Here is a 14396-nt window from a genome sequence, read left to right as displayed (position 1 = left end):
CCTCATTTTGAGTCAGCCATATAGGTCTTTATTTTGAAAGCTTATTCCCATGCCAGGGTCTTCAACTTGTTACTCTCTGCTTCTGAACATTTTTGCCATGGTCTAAATGTTTGTGTCTGCCCTAAACTTATATGCGGAAATACTGATAGCCAATGTGATTATATTAGGAGATAGGCCTTTTGGAGGTGCTTAGGTCGCGAGAGGAGAGCTCTCATGAATGGGATTAGTGTTCTTATCAAGAACCCCAGAGCACTCCCTAGCTCCTTCCACTGTATGAGAACATGGCGAGAAGTGAGCAGTCTGCAACCCAGAAGAGGCTTCCCCAGAACCTGGCCATGCTAGCCCTCTGATCTCGGACTTCCCACCTCCAGAACTGTGAGAAACAAATGTCTATTGTTTATAAGCCACCCGGTCTGTGATATTTTGTTATAGCAGCCTGAGTAGGCTAAGCCAACTTGAGATCCAGATGTTTTATGTGGTTGGCATCTGTATGCCAATTGGCTCTTAGTTCAGTTATCACTCAGAAAGCCTTTCCCCACCTGCCTTTCTATAAAAACCCTCCCTGCCTCAGCCACCACGCATACCTTTTATTTTCTTCAGAGCACTTAAACCATCTGAAATGATCTTGCTCTTTGTTTATTGTCTTACTGTTTATCTCAGCCAGTTTTTGAGCAATGCCTGGCATAAACAAAACAAAACAAAACAACCCAAACTCAACCTATACATATTGAGTGCATCAAGGAAGTGAGGAACAAGAAACAAAAGGTACAATAAAGGGTAAACTGAATTCAGAGTTTGTGATAGGGACAGTCTATTTTGTACTGAAAAGTCATTGAGGTCAGGAGACCCAGGTTAGGTCAACCCTCTTCCCACTGGCTCAGGGGTTTGTGCCTTATATAAAGTCTAGACTTGCCTAACACAGTCTGGGCTGGCCAGGTTCCCAGATTTCTCTGGGTTTCTCGCTTCTTGGTCATTGTGATTTCAAGATCAGCACATACACTCCTCCCTATCTTCAGAGGCAATCTGTGGCTGGGTATGGGGTTTCCTCAGTAAGGCTGAGAGATAGGCAACTGCTGGCTTCTTTTAACAGACTGTCAACTGCTAGCCTTAAACTATTTATCTTTTAAATTTTTAAAAAAGTTTTATTTATTTAAGTAATCTTTACATGCAACGTGGGGCTCAAACTCATGACTTTGCGATTAAGAGTCACATGCTCTTCTGACTGAATAAGCCAGGTGCCCCTAGCCTTAAATTAGTTTAAAATAATCTCCCACTTGTCTGAGTGCAATGCAGACCCATTACTGAAAATTAATGGCCCTTAGTGACTTTTTAAGAACTTCCGATGACTCTAGCCTGGTGACAACTTACCTATGCCATGTATCTGTTCATGAATATGTACATTTATGTGGCTTACCCTGGGCTGACTTAGTCAATGCTGAAGTTCGGCAGCAGCCTCAGGACCATTTTATGGCATCAGCAGGGGTGAGTGTTGCCAGAGAGGCCAACACACCCTCATTCCCAGAGATAGAGGCCTGCGGTCAGCCAAAGTGGGCAGTTTGTACCCCCAGAACATTCTCAATCTCAGGGGATCCTTGTGGGTTCCCTGAGTCCGCCTGGCTTTTTAGACTAGTTATGTCTGATCTGATCTTCACTGCCCATTCCTCTGTGCTATTCCTCAGTTGAATTAGAATCCAACCCAGGCCTGATACAAGGCTCAAATGACACAATGGATGTGTAGACCTTTGAGAAGGTATCCTATCTCTTAAGGACATATCCTATCTCTTAAGGAGAGGGAGGGACACCAGTGTGAAGTGAATCAACCATTCCCTAAAGTGCCCAAGATGCTGCTTTCGGGTAAGCACAGTTCACCCTGAGCAACTTGAGGCCTCAAAGATCTTTTTTCTTCTCCTCCTTTATTATTATTTTTAATTTTTTTTTAAATGTTTATTTTTGAGGAGAGAGAGAGAGTGCGGGCAGGGGAGGGGCAGAGAGAAAGAGATAAAGAATTTGAAGCAGGCTCCAGGCTCCCTGTTATCAGCACAGAGCCACACACGGGGCTCAAACCCATGAACCTTGAGATCATGACCTGAGCCAAAGTTGGGTGCTTAATCAACTGAGCCACCCAGGCGGCCCTTCTCCTCCTTTAAACAGGAGGTTAAGTTCTAGTCTACAGTCAGGACTCAGGCGCAAAAGGCTTCCCAGCTTATTCATAGTATTGGCTATAACTTTTTGACTTCTATATTGTGGGCCAGGCACTTTACTTATTATTATTTCTAAACTTCACAATTATACTTTACGTTAGAGCTCCTCCTCTTCTTCATGGGACGAGAAGAATAAGGCTCAGAAGTTAAAGGGTTTCCTAGTCTTCAGAGCAGCAAAGATTATAACCGGGTCTTTCCTTAATTCGGAACCTGTGCTCCTAACCGGGGCTCCTACCCCTTATCCAATGCTGCCTTCTTCCCTGGGTAAGAAAGGTTCTGAGGCAGGTGGAAGGCAGCACGGAGAGATGCAAGAAGAGACTCTCAGGTTTCGGAATACACCTGATCGTGTAAACTTCACGTCTACACACAAAGTTTTTTGTTTTTGTTTTCCCCCCACCTACCCCCGTCACTGAACAGTCGACATACTCTACCGGCCATCTTGGTTGTGGCAATCCCAATTCCTTTTTATTCTCCTGTGACGACAACCAAGGGAATTATTCATAGCCGCACTGCCCAGGCTTTTTAAGGAACTCCAGCAATTTCCCCGGCAAAGAGCCTCTAAGGCCCAGGGCGTGGGCCGTTTCAAGCGCAGCCTCCTCGGGGGCTCTGCTCTAAGTACCCCGGTCGGCGCCAGCAGAGGAGGGGCTCGGGTGGGCCCCACCGGGCCCCGCCCGCGCCCCGCCCCCTCATTTAAATACGCGGCGCCGGCGGGTGCGTCGAGCTCGCCGCGGACCCAAGATGGCGGCGTGTGGACGTGTACGGAGGATGTTCCGCTTGTCGGCGGCGCTGCAGCTGCTGCTGCTCGCGGCGGCCGGGGCCCAGAAACTCCCGGGCCAGGGCGGCCACGGCCAGGGCCAGGGCCCGGGGGCCAACTTTCCGTCCTTTGTAGGGCAGACTGGAGGAGGCGGGCAGGCGGGTCAGCCGCTGCTCCAGATGCCTCAGTCATCTCAGCTCCAGCACCAGCAGCAGCCACCGCAGCAACCGCCTCAGCCGCCGCAGCCGCCTTTCCCGGCGGGTGGGCCTCCGGCCCGGCGGGGCGGAGCAGGGCCCGGCGGGGCTGGCGGGGGCTGGAAGCTAGCGGAGGAAGAGTCCTGCAGGGAGGACGTGACCCGTGTGTGTCCCAAGCACACCTGGAGCAACAACCTGGCGGTGCTCGAGTGCCTGCAGGACGTGAGGGAGGTAAGGAGGAGGCGGGACGGAGCCGGGAGGGCCAGGCCTGGTGCGGGCCTGAGGGTGTTGCCGGCCTTGGAAGCCGCTGACGCCGGTCCGCGGCTTCTCTCTCTTCCTCTGTGCTGCACTCGCTCCTTCCCTCCCCGTCCCTAGCTAGCTCCCCGGCGCATTCCGAGAAGAGGACCCCACCCCCACTCCTCATTCCCTCGCCGGGGCGGGGGTCTGGGAGTCAGACCCTGGCTCCTGGCCGCTATCTGCGAAGGCCCAGAGCGTGTTTATGTTTGCTTCGGTCTTTTGTGTGATGCTCTAAGCACAGTAGCTCCTCGCTGAAGACCGGCTTAGAATTTTGCTATTTGTTTCGACTTGGACAATTTGTAGCAGCCCTTTTAAACATGAAAAAAAAAATGGTTGTCGTACTTAAGCCGTTAAGAAACGCTCTTGTGTTTATTGGCAGTAGGTAAGGTTTGTTTAGGTAGCTCGGGTTCTGTTCTGATGTGTATTGTAGTCCAAACATCGAATTTACTGTCTTTACCCTATTCTTTTCTAATTCGCAAATTCTTACTATGAATACGTGCTGAAACTAATGTATGCCTTTTATTTTCTTAATTTCTTTTGGTCAATTTGTAGTGCATCTCAAGTTTAAGCTGTTACTCCAAGTAATTTAGAGTCCCAAAGCTTGAAAAGTTGGGACAGCAGTCGAAGCTGTAATACCTATACAGTATTTGTGATTGGGTTGTGGGATCTTGCCTTTCTGACGTCTGAATATGATTTTAACAGGACCTCTTAATGAGATCTAGATTTGATATTCTTTAACGTGATTCAGTTAAGTGACACAGAGAATGTCCTTTCTAGATTTAATGCTGCAGTATATTTGACAATTATCAAAGTGTCGGAGCAAATCTGGTAGGGGTTTGTTTTGTTTTAAGGTTTAGGTGTATAGAATTAGGCCCAAAGGTTGACAAATAGAATGAAACTGCTCTTGATAACAGTTTTATTTGGGGAATTGTATCAGAATTGTCTGGGGTGTTCATGATCATGGGAAGACCACTGGTTTGTAGAAAATTGCTAGCTTTGGCAGTACACCCCTACCCCCATCCCACTGTGGTATCTGCTTTATCTAGTATTCTATACAGAGTAGTTCACAAGAGGAAAAGACACACATAATCAGAAGACAGAAAGGACGTTTCCAGAGCCAACAGAAATGTGGGGCCGCAGATGACTTCTCATCTACAGCTTGAAGACTAGAAGGATAATCCATTGTTATTCCTTATTTTTCAGCTACTTTTCTTGTAGATACAGCTAAGATTCTTAACTGTCAGGCTTTTTGGAGTTTTCTGTTTGGTCTCTGAGGGTATATAATAGATGTTGTTCCCTCAAAGTAGGACCCTAATATTGGTGACTGAACACTTTGTTAGTGGTTGTGGCAGAAACAGGATGTTATTAGGGAAAGTAGCAAAAAGTGGCCCATGCATGGAGTACATGTCTCTTTCTTTGTGTGCATTAGGGGCATTTGGAAACCTCCACTTATGGGAGCTGGCTTCCTTTGTCATGCATGTAGAAGTGTGTAGCAGCATATGTAATCCATAAATAACTTAGATTTGGCCACTTTTTGGAGTCTGTTTAATTTTGTGGACACTGTCTTGCATTACTTAGTGTAAAGAACCTGGCTTGAAGATGTAGTCCCTGCTCCACATTGACTGAGATTCTCAGCAAAGATATTTTTCAGTAACTATGTTGGTTTTCTTGTGTTTTTTTTTTCCTTTATGGGGATGATATATAAACTCCTTGAGGGTAGTTAAGTTAGTAGCTCCTATATTTCCTTTGTAACTTTCCAGAGTACCTAATTCATTGCTGAGACTTAGTAAATATTGCCGACTGATTGAGGATGAATAAACTAATGGAGTCAGTTTTAGCTCCAGAGGAAGAAAGAAAAGGTGTCATGTAATTTGGAGGTGGGGTATTTTGGAGAGCAGGGCTTTCCAAATTTCCAATTTAATTAATTTTCCTATAATTTTATAAACTTAAAAGTTGAAAGAAGAGTACCATGAATGACTGTGTTATTTCTCAGGAGGTGAAACCTTTTTTTTTTTTTTTCTTCTGTTTTAAGTAGGCTCCACATCCAAAGTGGGGCTTGAACTCGCAATCCTGAGATCAAGAGTTGCATGCTCTACAGACTGAGCCAGCCAAGCATCTGGAGGTGGAACTATTTTGAAACTACTTTTTCTTCCTTTAAAGATGGCAGAAGGAAATTTTAACACACTTAGTTTGAGAATTAGTTAAATCTCATTTATATGTTTGAAAGAGTATATCTGAATTAAAGAAATAAACTGCCTAGGCACATTTGAAGTAAAATTATGGAATATGTTTTGTCTTTGCTTTTTGGTAAGTGGGACTGTTTGATAGGGAAGTTGACATAATGTGCTTCTTTATCCTTTTGGATACAAATTTGGAGAGAGAAAGGGCACGGAGCCTGACACAGGACTCAATCCCACAACCTTGGGATCATGACCTGTGCCAAAATCAAGAGCCAGATGCTCAACCGACTGGGCCACCTAGGCAACTCTACTATACTACCATTTAAATACTCACACGCTTTGCCTTTTCATAATTTTCATAGCAAGCACACAGAGAACAATCTTCTCCAAATTGCTCGCTCTCTCTCAAAATAAATAAATAAAACATAACATAATAATAATAATAAATGTTAGTAAACATTTTTATTTTGAAAAATGTTATTTTTAATGTTTGTTTATTTTTGAGACAGAGAGAGACAGAGCGTGAATGGGGGAGGGTCAGAGAGAGAGGGAGACACAGAATCTGAAATAGGCTCCAGGCTCTGAGCTGTCAGCACAGAGCCCGACGTGGGGCTCGAACTCACGCACCGCGAGATCATGACCTGAGCCAAAGTTGGAAGCTCAACCGAGTGAGCCACCCAGGCGCCCCAGTAAACGTTTTTATTTTGAAACAAGATGGGAGTATATAGTGTTAAGTCTTAAGTTCAGATATTTTAAGGTTGTACTGTAGTGTAGTGTTCAAAGTTTTATAGTAATTCACTTACAAAAGTTATTTGCAGGTATTTATGGTTACCTTTAAATAATTTCAACTGATACTTTCAGTTTATTTAATGCATCATGTGCCAACAAATTAAAAATCTATGTGTAAAGTATAGTAAATTTGCAAATGGGCTATAGTTCACAGCTTTTCCTCACTTTGTCCATTATTTTGAAGGTTATGTGTTATGTGAGGGATTTTTTTTAATCCTCTCAGATGAAGCATGCTTTTTAAAAAAATTTTTTTTTAATGTTTATTTTTGAGAGAGAGACAGTGTGAGTGAGGTAGGGGCAGAGAGAGAGAGGGAGACACAGAATTGCAGCAGGCTCCAGGCTCTGAGCTGTCAGCACAGAGCCTGACATGGGGCTCAGGCTCACAGACTGCTAGATCATGACCTGAGCCAAAGTTGGATCAGCTGCCCCAGATGAGTCCTGCTTTTTAAAAGGTCAAGGATAGGGGCACCTGGGTGGTTCAGTCAGTTAAGTGTTCTAATCTTGACTTTGGCTCAGGTCATGGTCTCACAGTTTGTGATTTCACTCTGCACTGACAGTGTGGAGCCTGCTTGGGATTCTTTCTGTCTCTCTCTGCTCCTCCCCTGCATGCTCTCCATCTCTCTCTCAAAATAAAAATACATAAATAAACAAACTTTAAAAGGTCAAGTATACCCAATGGGTGCACTATTAAATAATAGATGTAAGAGTAGTAATGGTAGTATAGTAGTCCTAGTTATTTTTATATACATATACATATGTATATGTGTATACATTCATGTATATTTACATACTTGTATATACATATAGAACTAATGGTAGTTCTAGTCATTAAAAAAATATAACAAGGATGTATAAAGGGCAAAAAGGAAAAAATATACTCTAGGCTATTCTACCAGGTGGAGGAATAATAATACCAAAGAAAGAGAAGATACTGCTGTTTAGTTAGTATTTAATAAAGAGATAAAACATGCTTTGTATTGAGAGTAATTTTAAGATACTTTATTTTGGCTGAAATGACCAGTATTATCTTGTGTTTAGAAGTTTCTGATGGAGACATTAGTTTTTGGGGAAAAGTTTATTACTTATGTGTATAGTTTTTCTTAGCTTTTTATTTGTGTTGTTTTTTGTTGGGTTTTAAAACAAAAAACTTTGTGGGGCATCTGGGTGGCTCAGTTGGTTAGCATCTGACTCTTGATCTCAGCTCAGGTTTTGATCTTAGGATCGTGAATTCAGACCCTGCATTGGGCTCCATGCTGGGTATGGAGTGTACTTAAAATTAAGTAATTAAGTAAGTAAATGAATAAATAAATAAATAACTTTCTGCTATGGAAAATTTCAAGTATATACATAAATAGAGTAGTATGGTGATTCTCCATGGTATGCATCACCCACTTTCAACTATCTCTACTAATTTTGTTTGTATGGCACAGGAGTTGGGAGACTGGCATCCTTTAAAGCAAGTCTCAGATACATGTCATTTCACTTTCTAACTACTTCAATGTGTATCTTTGACAAGGACTTAAAAAAAAATGTAGATACTTATTTAAGATATTTTATGTATTGAACAGGAATTAACATTTAAACATTACAAACCATAAACCTGCTCTTAAACTCATAGATGAGAATTTTTGTTACTCTCTTCTTTAAAAAAAATTTTTTTAAAGATTTCTATTTTTAAGTAATTTCTATACCCAGTATGGGGCTTGAACTTACAACCCTGACATTAAGAGTCACACACTCCACAAACTGAGCCAGCCAGGTGCCTCTATTCTCTTCTTAACCTTTCACTTAACTGTATCCTAAGATCATGTTCTGCACTGTCTATATCATCTCATTTAATGCTCTTGATAGTCCTGTGAGGTGAATATCTTACTACCTTAGTTGAGAAACAGGTTCAGAGAGATGGAGTGATTTGTCTGATGTTATGTCCTAAGTGGTAAGACCTGGTATTCAGTAAGTTCTTTTTGACTTCAAAAGACCTTATGCTTTGCAATCTACCATGGATGGTTGCAGCTAAGGAAATGGAGACTGTTGAGAATGCCAGGGGTTCAGAAATGTACACAAAATAAGAGTCACCTGGAATTAGAATCCTCTTTTCTTTAAAGTTTATTTATTTTTGAGACAGAGAGAGACAGAGCATGAACGGGGGAGGAGCAGAGAGAGAGGGAGACACAGAATCGGAAGCAGGCTCCAGGCTCTGGGCCATCAGCCCAGAGCCCGACGCGGGGCTCGAACTCACGGACCGCGAGATCGTGACCTGAGCTGAAGTCGACGCTTAACCGACTGAGCCACCCACGCGCCCCTAGAATCCTCTTTTCTTCACTACCAAGAACAGTTGGGTAGCAACAGCTCCTATGCATTAGAATATTGTAGGTTTCTCAGGCAGACAGACCAGCATTATTAGACAAAGCTAATTTAATTTATTAGTTTAAGTCCATCATGAGCAGAATTTCTGCTTAATGAAAAGATTTTCTTTTTTTTTTTTTTTTTTTCAACGTTTATTTATTTTTGGGACAGAGAGAGACAGAGCATGAACGGGGGAGGGGCAGAGAGAGAGGGAGACACAGAATCGGAAACAGGCTCCAGGCTCTGAGCCATCAGCCCAGAGCCTGACGTGGGGCTCAAACTCACGGACCGCGAGATCGTGACCTGGCTGAAGTCGGACGCTTAACCGACTGCGCCACCCAGGCGCCCCATGAAAAGATTTTCAAATCCCATCTCACCTTAAGCAGGATTTGTACTAGTATAATGGAAAAATTTAGATATATTTCTCTACTATTTGTATTGAATCCATGGAACAGCACAGTGAACTAGGACTAGAGCTGGCACTGCCGTTAGGAAACCATATGACTGTGAGCAAGTCTTCTTACCACTCTGAGTCCCAGTTTCCTCATGTATTAAATAACAGGTTTGGGTAATACAATTTGTAAGACCCCTGTTATTTAACCTGTACAAGTTTCTTATATCCTCTGCATGCATATGTCGTATGGTTGCTAGGATTTATAGGCATACCATCTCCTGATTCCTTTTTCATTCATGGGAGGAAATAGTGATATGAATAATGCAAATGGAAGTTAATCCAAACATTGTTTGAGTTTAGGATATATTATGATTGTTCTGTTTGAGCCAATGTGGAATTTCCTCCAATGCTAACTCTCAGTGGTTGGAAGCAATCTAACCACAAAATCAAGGCATTTTTGATCTCTTGTTCTGCACCTATCATTGTGAAAGAACACTAGTACTTTAAGACACCGCCACTGCTTATAATTGGTTTGATAAATGAGATAATAATCAAGAAACAATTATATAGGAGAGTGTTAATCCCTTGATGTCATATAGACAATAGATTCTTTAGGGCAATGAAAAGAGCAGAAAATTAGGTTTTAAACTTGGATGGAATCCAGCTCTGCTACTCTAAGCTTAAAAGTTTCCTGCCCCCTTGGTACTCCTGGGTGGCCCAGTTGGTTACACGGCTGACTTCTGCTCAGGTCATGATCTTGCAGTTCGTGAACTCCAGCCCTGTGTCAGGCCTCTGGTGTCGCTTGGAGCCCATTTTGGATCCTCTGTCTCCCTCTCTCTGCCCCTCACCCGCTCACACATGCTTGTGTTTGCAAGCCCACTGCTTCTCTCTCTGTCTCTCTAAAAAATTAAAATTAAAAAATTTCCCCTCGCTTAAATTGTGACTGTCTACTTTAACCATGTCATAAGTGAAGATATACATGAATTTTTGAGTTTGATGTGACTCAAATTAGAAAAAATATATATTTTTCTAATATACACTAAACAAAATATATGGCAGTTAAAGTATACAATACTAATACCATCCGAAATTATCTTGCTTACCTTTTATGTACCTTTTACGGTACATGCTTTGGAAAATGCCAAGACTGGAATATCTCTTAATAGCTCTGATACTTTGTGATTCTGTGATCTGTAAGAAAGCAATTATGTGCAAGTGAATTCTAAGCACAGGTGAAAAGGGAAAATGCTTTAAGAAATTTAGGGGGTTGTACTGTCTGAAATAGAGAGCTTGAGAATTTTTTCAGAGTCCAGATTGTAAAGGGTTTTACATATACCACTGGCTTGTTTTTCAAGTAAAGCCCAGAAATGGGATGTGTTTTCATCCCAACCTGAGATAAAAATATTCCTGCAGATAATTGAAAGTTACCTGTAAAATACCACTGTTATTGATGAGGAATACTTTTGTTAATCTCTACACCCCACATGGGGTTTGAATTTACAATCCTGAGGTCCTGAGTCACATGCACCCCAAGAAATACTTTTTTAAGAAGTCTCTTGATAAAGAGTACTTAATAGCATATATTTGCTTAATAATTCATTGTTTTTTGGAAGAAAGTAAAATACTTGAACAGTCTGAAAGATAAAATGGTACATTTCCTTTTGTATATTTCGCCTAATGTGTTCAAAAACAATTTAGCCAGCAACAATCCAAAAAATAAAACTTACCTGTTTATTTATTTAAATATTTGAGAGAGTGCAAGTGCAGGAGGGAGGGACAGAGAAAGGGGGACAGAAGATCTGAACGGGGCTCTTTGCTGGTGGCAGCGAGCCCATTGCGGGACTCAAACTCCCAAACCGTTTGATCATGACCTGAGCTGAAGTTGGACACTCAACTGACTGAGCCACCCAGGTGCCCCAAAACTTACTTGTTTATATGAGATATTTATATATTTGAAAAAGAAGCAATTAAAATGGGTTATAGGATGTCATGCAAATTAGTTTTTCTTCCTTCAACAAACATTTATTGAATACCTACTATGTGTAAGACACTGTGCTTAGTGTTAGAGGGTATAAATACATGGTAATTGTTAGCATTTATTGAAGGCTTTTTGTGTGCCCTGTGCTAGCTAAGAGACCAGATGTTTTCTGGGCATTATGTCTCATTTAATCCTATCAGAGATGTATTATTATTATTATTAATTATTTTTTAATGAGGAGACTGCCTCAGGGCTAATAAATAGTGGAATTAAGATTTGAAAGCAAGTCTGTCCAACTGTAAAATAGCTCATTCTTCTTCCTTCTGTCCCTGTGGTGGTCCAGTGTGGTAGTCACCACTTACATGTAGCTGTTGAGAAACTGAAACATGAATTGTCTGAATTGGGATGCCCTATAAGTGTGAAAGACACACTTGATTTTAAAAACTTAGTACAAAAAAAACCAAATTTAAGATATCTCATTAATTTTTTAAATTGATTACATGTTTAAATGACAATTTACTTTGGATATATTGGGTTAAGTGCTTTATTAAAGTCAATTTTTTTTTATTTTTTAATATGATTATATAACGAGGTTTAGATATGGTTTATATGTCTATTAGGGCTGATCTAGAAGAAGAAAAAGATAGTTTTACTAAAAATTATTAATTTAAGTTATAAAATAGTATCATAGAAGAATGGTAAATTAAATGCTATGGGCATTTATGGTATGAGTAGAAGAAATGGTTGGGAGAATCAGAAAAAAGCTCTTCATTCTTCTTAAATTGGTTATTCATATCATGAAATTCCTTTTTTGTTTTTTTTTAAGATTTTATTTTATTTTATTTATTTTTTTTTTAATTTTTTTTAACATTTATTTATTTTTGAGACAGAGAGAGACAGAGCATGAATGGGGGAGGGTCACAGAGAGAGGGAGACACAGAATCTGAAACAGGCTCCAGGCTCCGAGCTGTCAGCACAGAGCCCGATGCGGGGCTTGAACCCATGGACCGTGAGATCATGACCTGAGCCGAAGTCGGACGCTTAACCGACCAAGCCACCCAGGCGCCCCTAAGATTTTATTTTTAAGTAATCTCTACACCCAGAGTGGGGCTCAAACCTACCACCGTGAGATCAAAAGTCTCATGCTGTACTGACTGAGCCAGCCAGGTACACCCATATCATGAAATTCTTAATTTAGCTACCTTAAAATGTCTCCTAATCTGGTTTATGGATGAATCTTGTCTTCCCTGTGTCTAAATTATGAATTGTAAGGGGCGCTCCTTTAGCTTGAGAAGAGCAATACTCCTAAAACTGGAAGTCAGTAAGTGGTTCATCTTTGGTTGAGTTACATAAATTTGAAACCTACGAAGGAAGCTCAAGTGATGGTCCTCCGAACAGTGCCAGTACTAATCCTTGTATCTGCATCAAAATAGAGTGTGGAGGAACAAGAAGTGTGGACTGGAATCTAAAAACAATTAAGAGAACTAGGCATCTATTTTCATTCAGTTTTAATAATTTTATTGAAATTGGAAAGTTATGTTAGATTGAATTCATAGTATTTATAGTACCTTCTCCTAATGAAGGCTTGAATAACATGTATAACTCTTTGTAGGGGAAGTCATAGTGAAAATGGGTGCTGACTTGAATTCCTGGATCTGTACACTTATAAAACAGAACAGACTCTGAAACTGTTTTTGTGTTCCTTTAAAAAAAAATAACAAGTGTGATATATTAAGAATGAGAAGCAAGATAAACAGTGAGTTGAAATGGTATATAAGAAAAATTAACCAGGAGAATGTGCATACAAGCTATAAATCAGTTTAAGTGCAGAGTAACAACAACAACAAAGAATAAAAGAAAAAGAAATGTTTAAAGAAAGATACAGAAGGTATTTTCATTTGTAACTTAAGTTTAACTAGAAAGAGCCTGCAGGTCACTTAACAGAATTCCCAAAGTTCCTGCACTGTCCAAAGCAGCTCTGTAATGTGATAACCACTCCGAAGTGGACAGAAATTTCAAGGAGGGAGAAGGGGATGTAAAGGAGGGCTTTAATTATGAACAAAATCTGCCATCTGTTAAATTAGTGCCATCTACTGAGCACACCTATTAAGGGAAGATATAAAAATCAGAATTACAATCCTGGATTCAAATCCCAGCTCACTTATCGCTTACTGTGACCTTGGACAAATTAATTTCTCCAACTTTCAATTTTCTTATCTATAAAACTGAGATATGAAACCTACTCCCACAGGGTTATGGTGAGGATCAAACTTTTTAAAATATGTAGACCATGCATCAAATTGCATTTGCCCATAAATGGTCTTTGCCTTCCCTTTCTCTTTGTTGTTGCAGATGAAATTGTTCAAGATGAGGTTTTATGTTCACTGTTTTAAAAGAAATGTGAAGTGAAATGTAATGTGTCACACCTTTTATGTAATTCTTCCTAGGCTCCTTCATGAAAACTTTAGTTGAACTTACTTGAAGAGAAAGATCAAGAACATTTAGTCTTTACTGAGTATTAAAAATGTGTGCACTTTGAGATTATGGAGTGCAAAGGAGTGAATTCTCTGGGTAGAGGAATTCAGTTCTACCAAATGTTCTTCAGTTCTCATGGCCTAAATGATGCCTAAATTTGGAATATACTGCCAATCAGACAAAGAGGAAAGTCCCGTTCCTAAATAGGAGAGGAAAAGAATTAGTTCTTGTATTCTGAAGACAGCATTACTTAACGCAGATCCTCCCTCTGTAGAATGGAATGACTAAGAACATAGCTTTTTATTAGCTGAGAAAAAGAACGCATTGATTCTCTCTTTTTGCCCTTTGTAAAACCAGATAAATTTCAAAATCACTAAAAATTTCCTGAAAATTGGCAACTTTTCAGAGGGGGAGTAATATGTAAAGACTTTGATATTGCTAAGGTTGCAGCATTCTCTGGCTTGTGAAACAATCTATATTAAAGTATAAATACATAAATTAATCATACATTAAGGGCATTGCAAAATATTTGCAGTATGTAAGCCTTCTTCTTGAGGTTATTTGGTAGCAGAGTTCATTTTGAATAAGTGTTGAAACAGTTAAAATTCCAGTCTCCTATTACAGTTGATTTGTTTATTAGGAACTCACAGTTGTTTATCATTTTAAGAAGTTTCAAGAATTTATACTATTGTATATTGATTTCCAACTTGAAAGCATATCTAAAATGGGAGAAAGAGCAGTGAAAGCAGAAGTCAGAAGACATTGGTGTGGTTCCCTTCCTCTTGTGG

General features: G+C 40.4%; 1 protein-coding gene across 2 annotated transcripts in view; it reads left to right on the top strand.

Moving 5' to 3' along the window:
- The first annotated feature begins 2909 nt into the window (after positions 1-2909).
- GLG1 (golgi glycoprotein 1) overlaps positions 2910-14396 on the top strand; it is a 150549-nt gene continuing 139062 nt past the window's right edge. For both annotated transcript variants that reach the window (XM_043599673.1, XM_043599672.1), the window contains exon 1: positions 2910-3380. In XM_043599673.1, coding sequence (XP_043455608.1) covers positions 2940-3380 — 441 coding nt within the window. In that variant the 5' untranslated portion in view covers positions 2910-2939. The remainder of the gene's footprint in view (positions 3381-14396) is intronic.

Source organism: Prionailurus bengalensis, chromosome E2, assembly GCF_016509475.1.
Source record: "Prionailurus bengalensis isolate Pbe53 chromosome E2, Fcat_Pben_1.1_paternal_pri, whole genome shotgun sequence".
Classification (NCBI taxonomy): Eukaryota; Metazoa; Chordata; class Mammalia; order Carnivora; family Felidae; genus Prionailurus; species Prionailurus bengalensis.
This window is presented reverse-complemented; position numbering and strand designations above follow the sequence as displayed.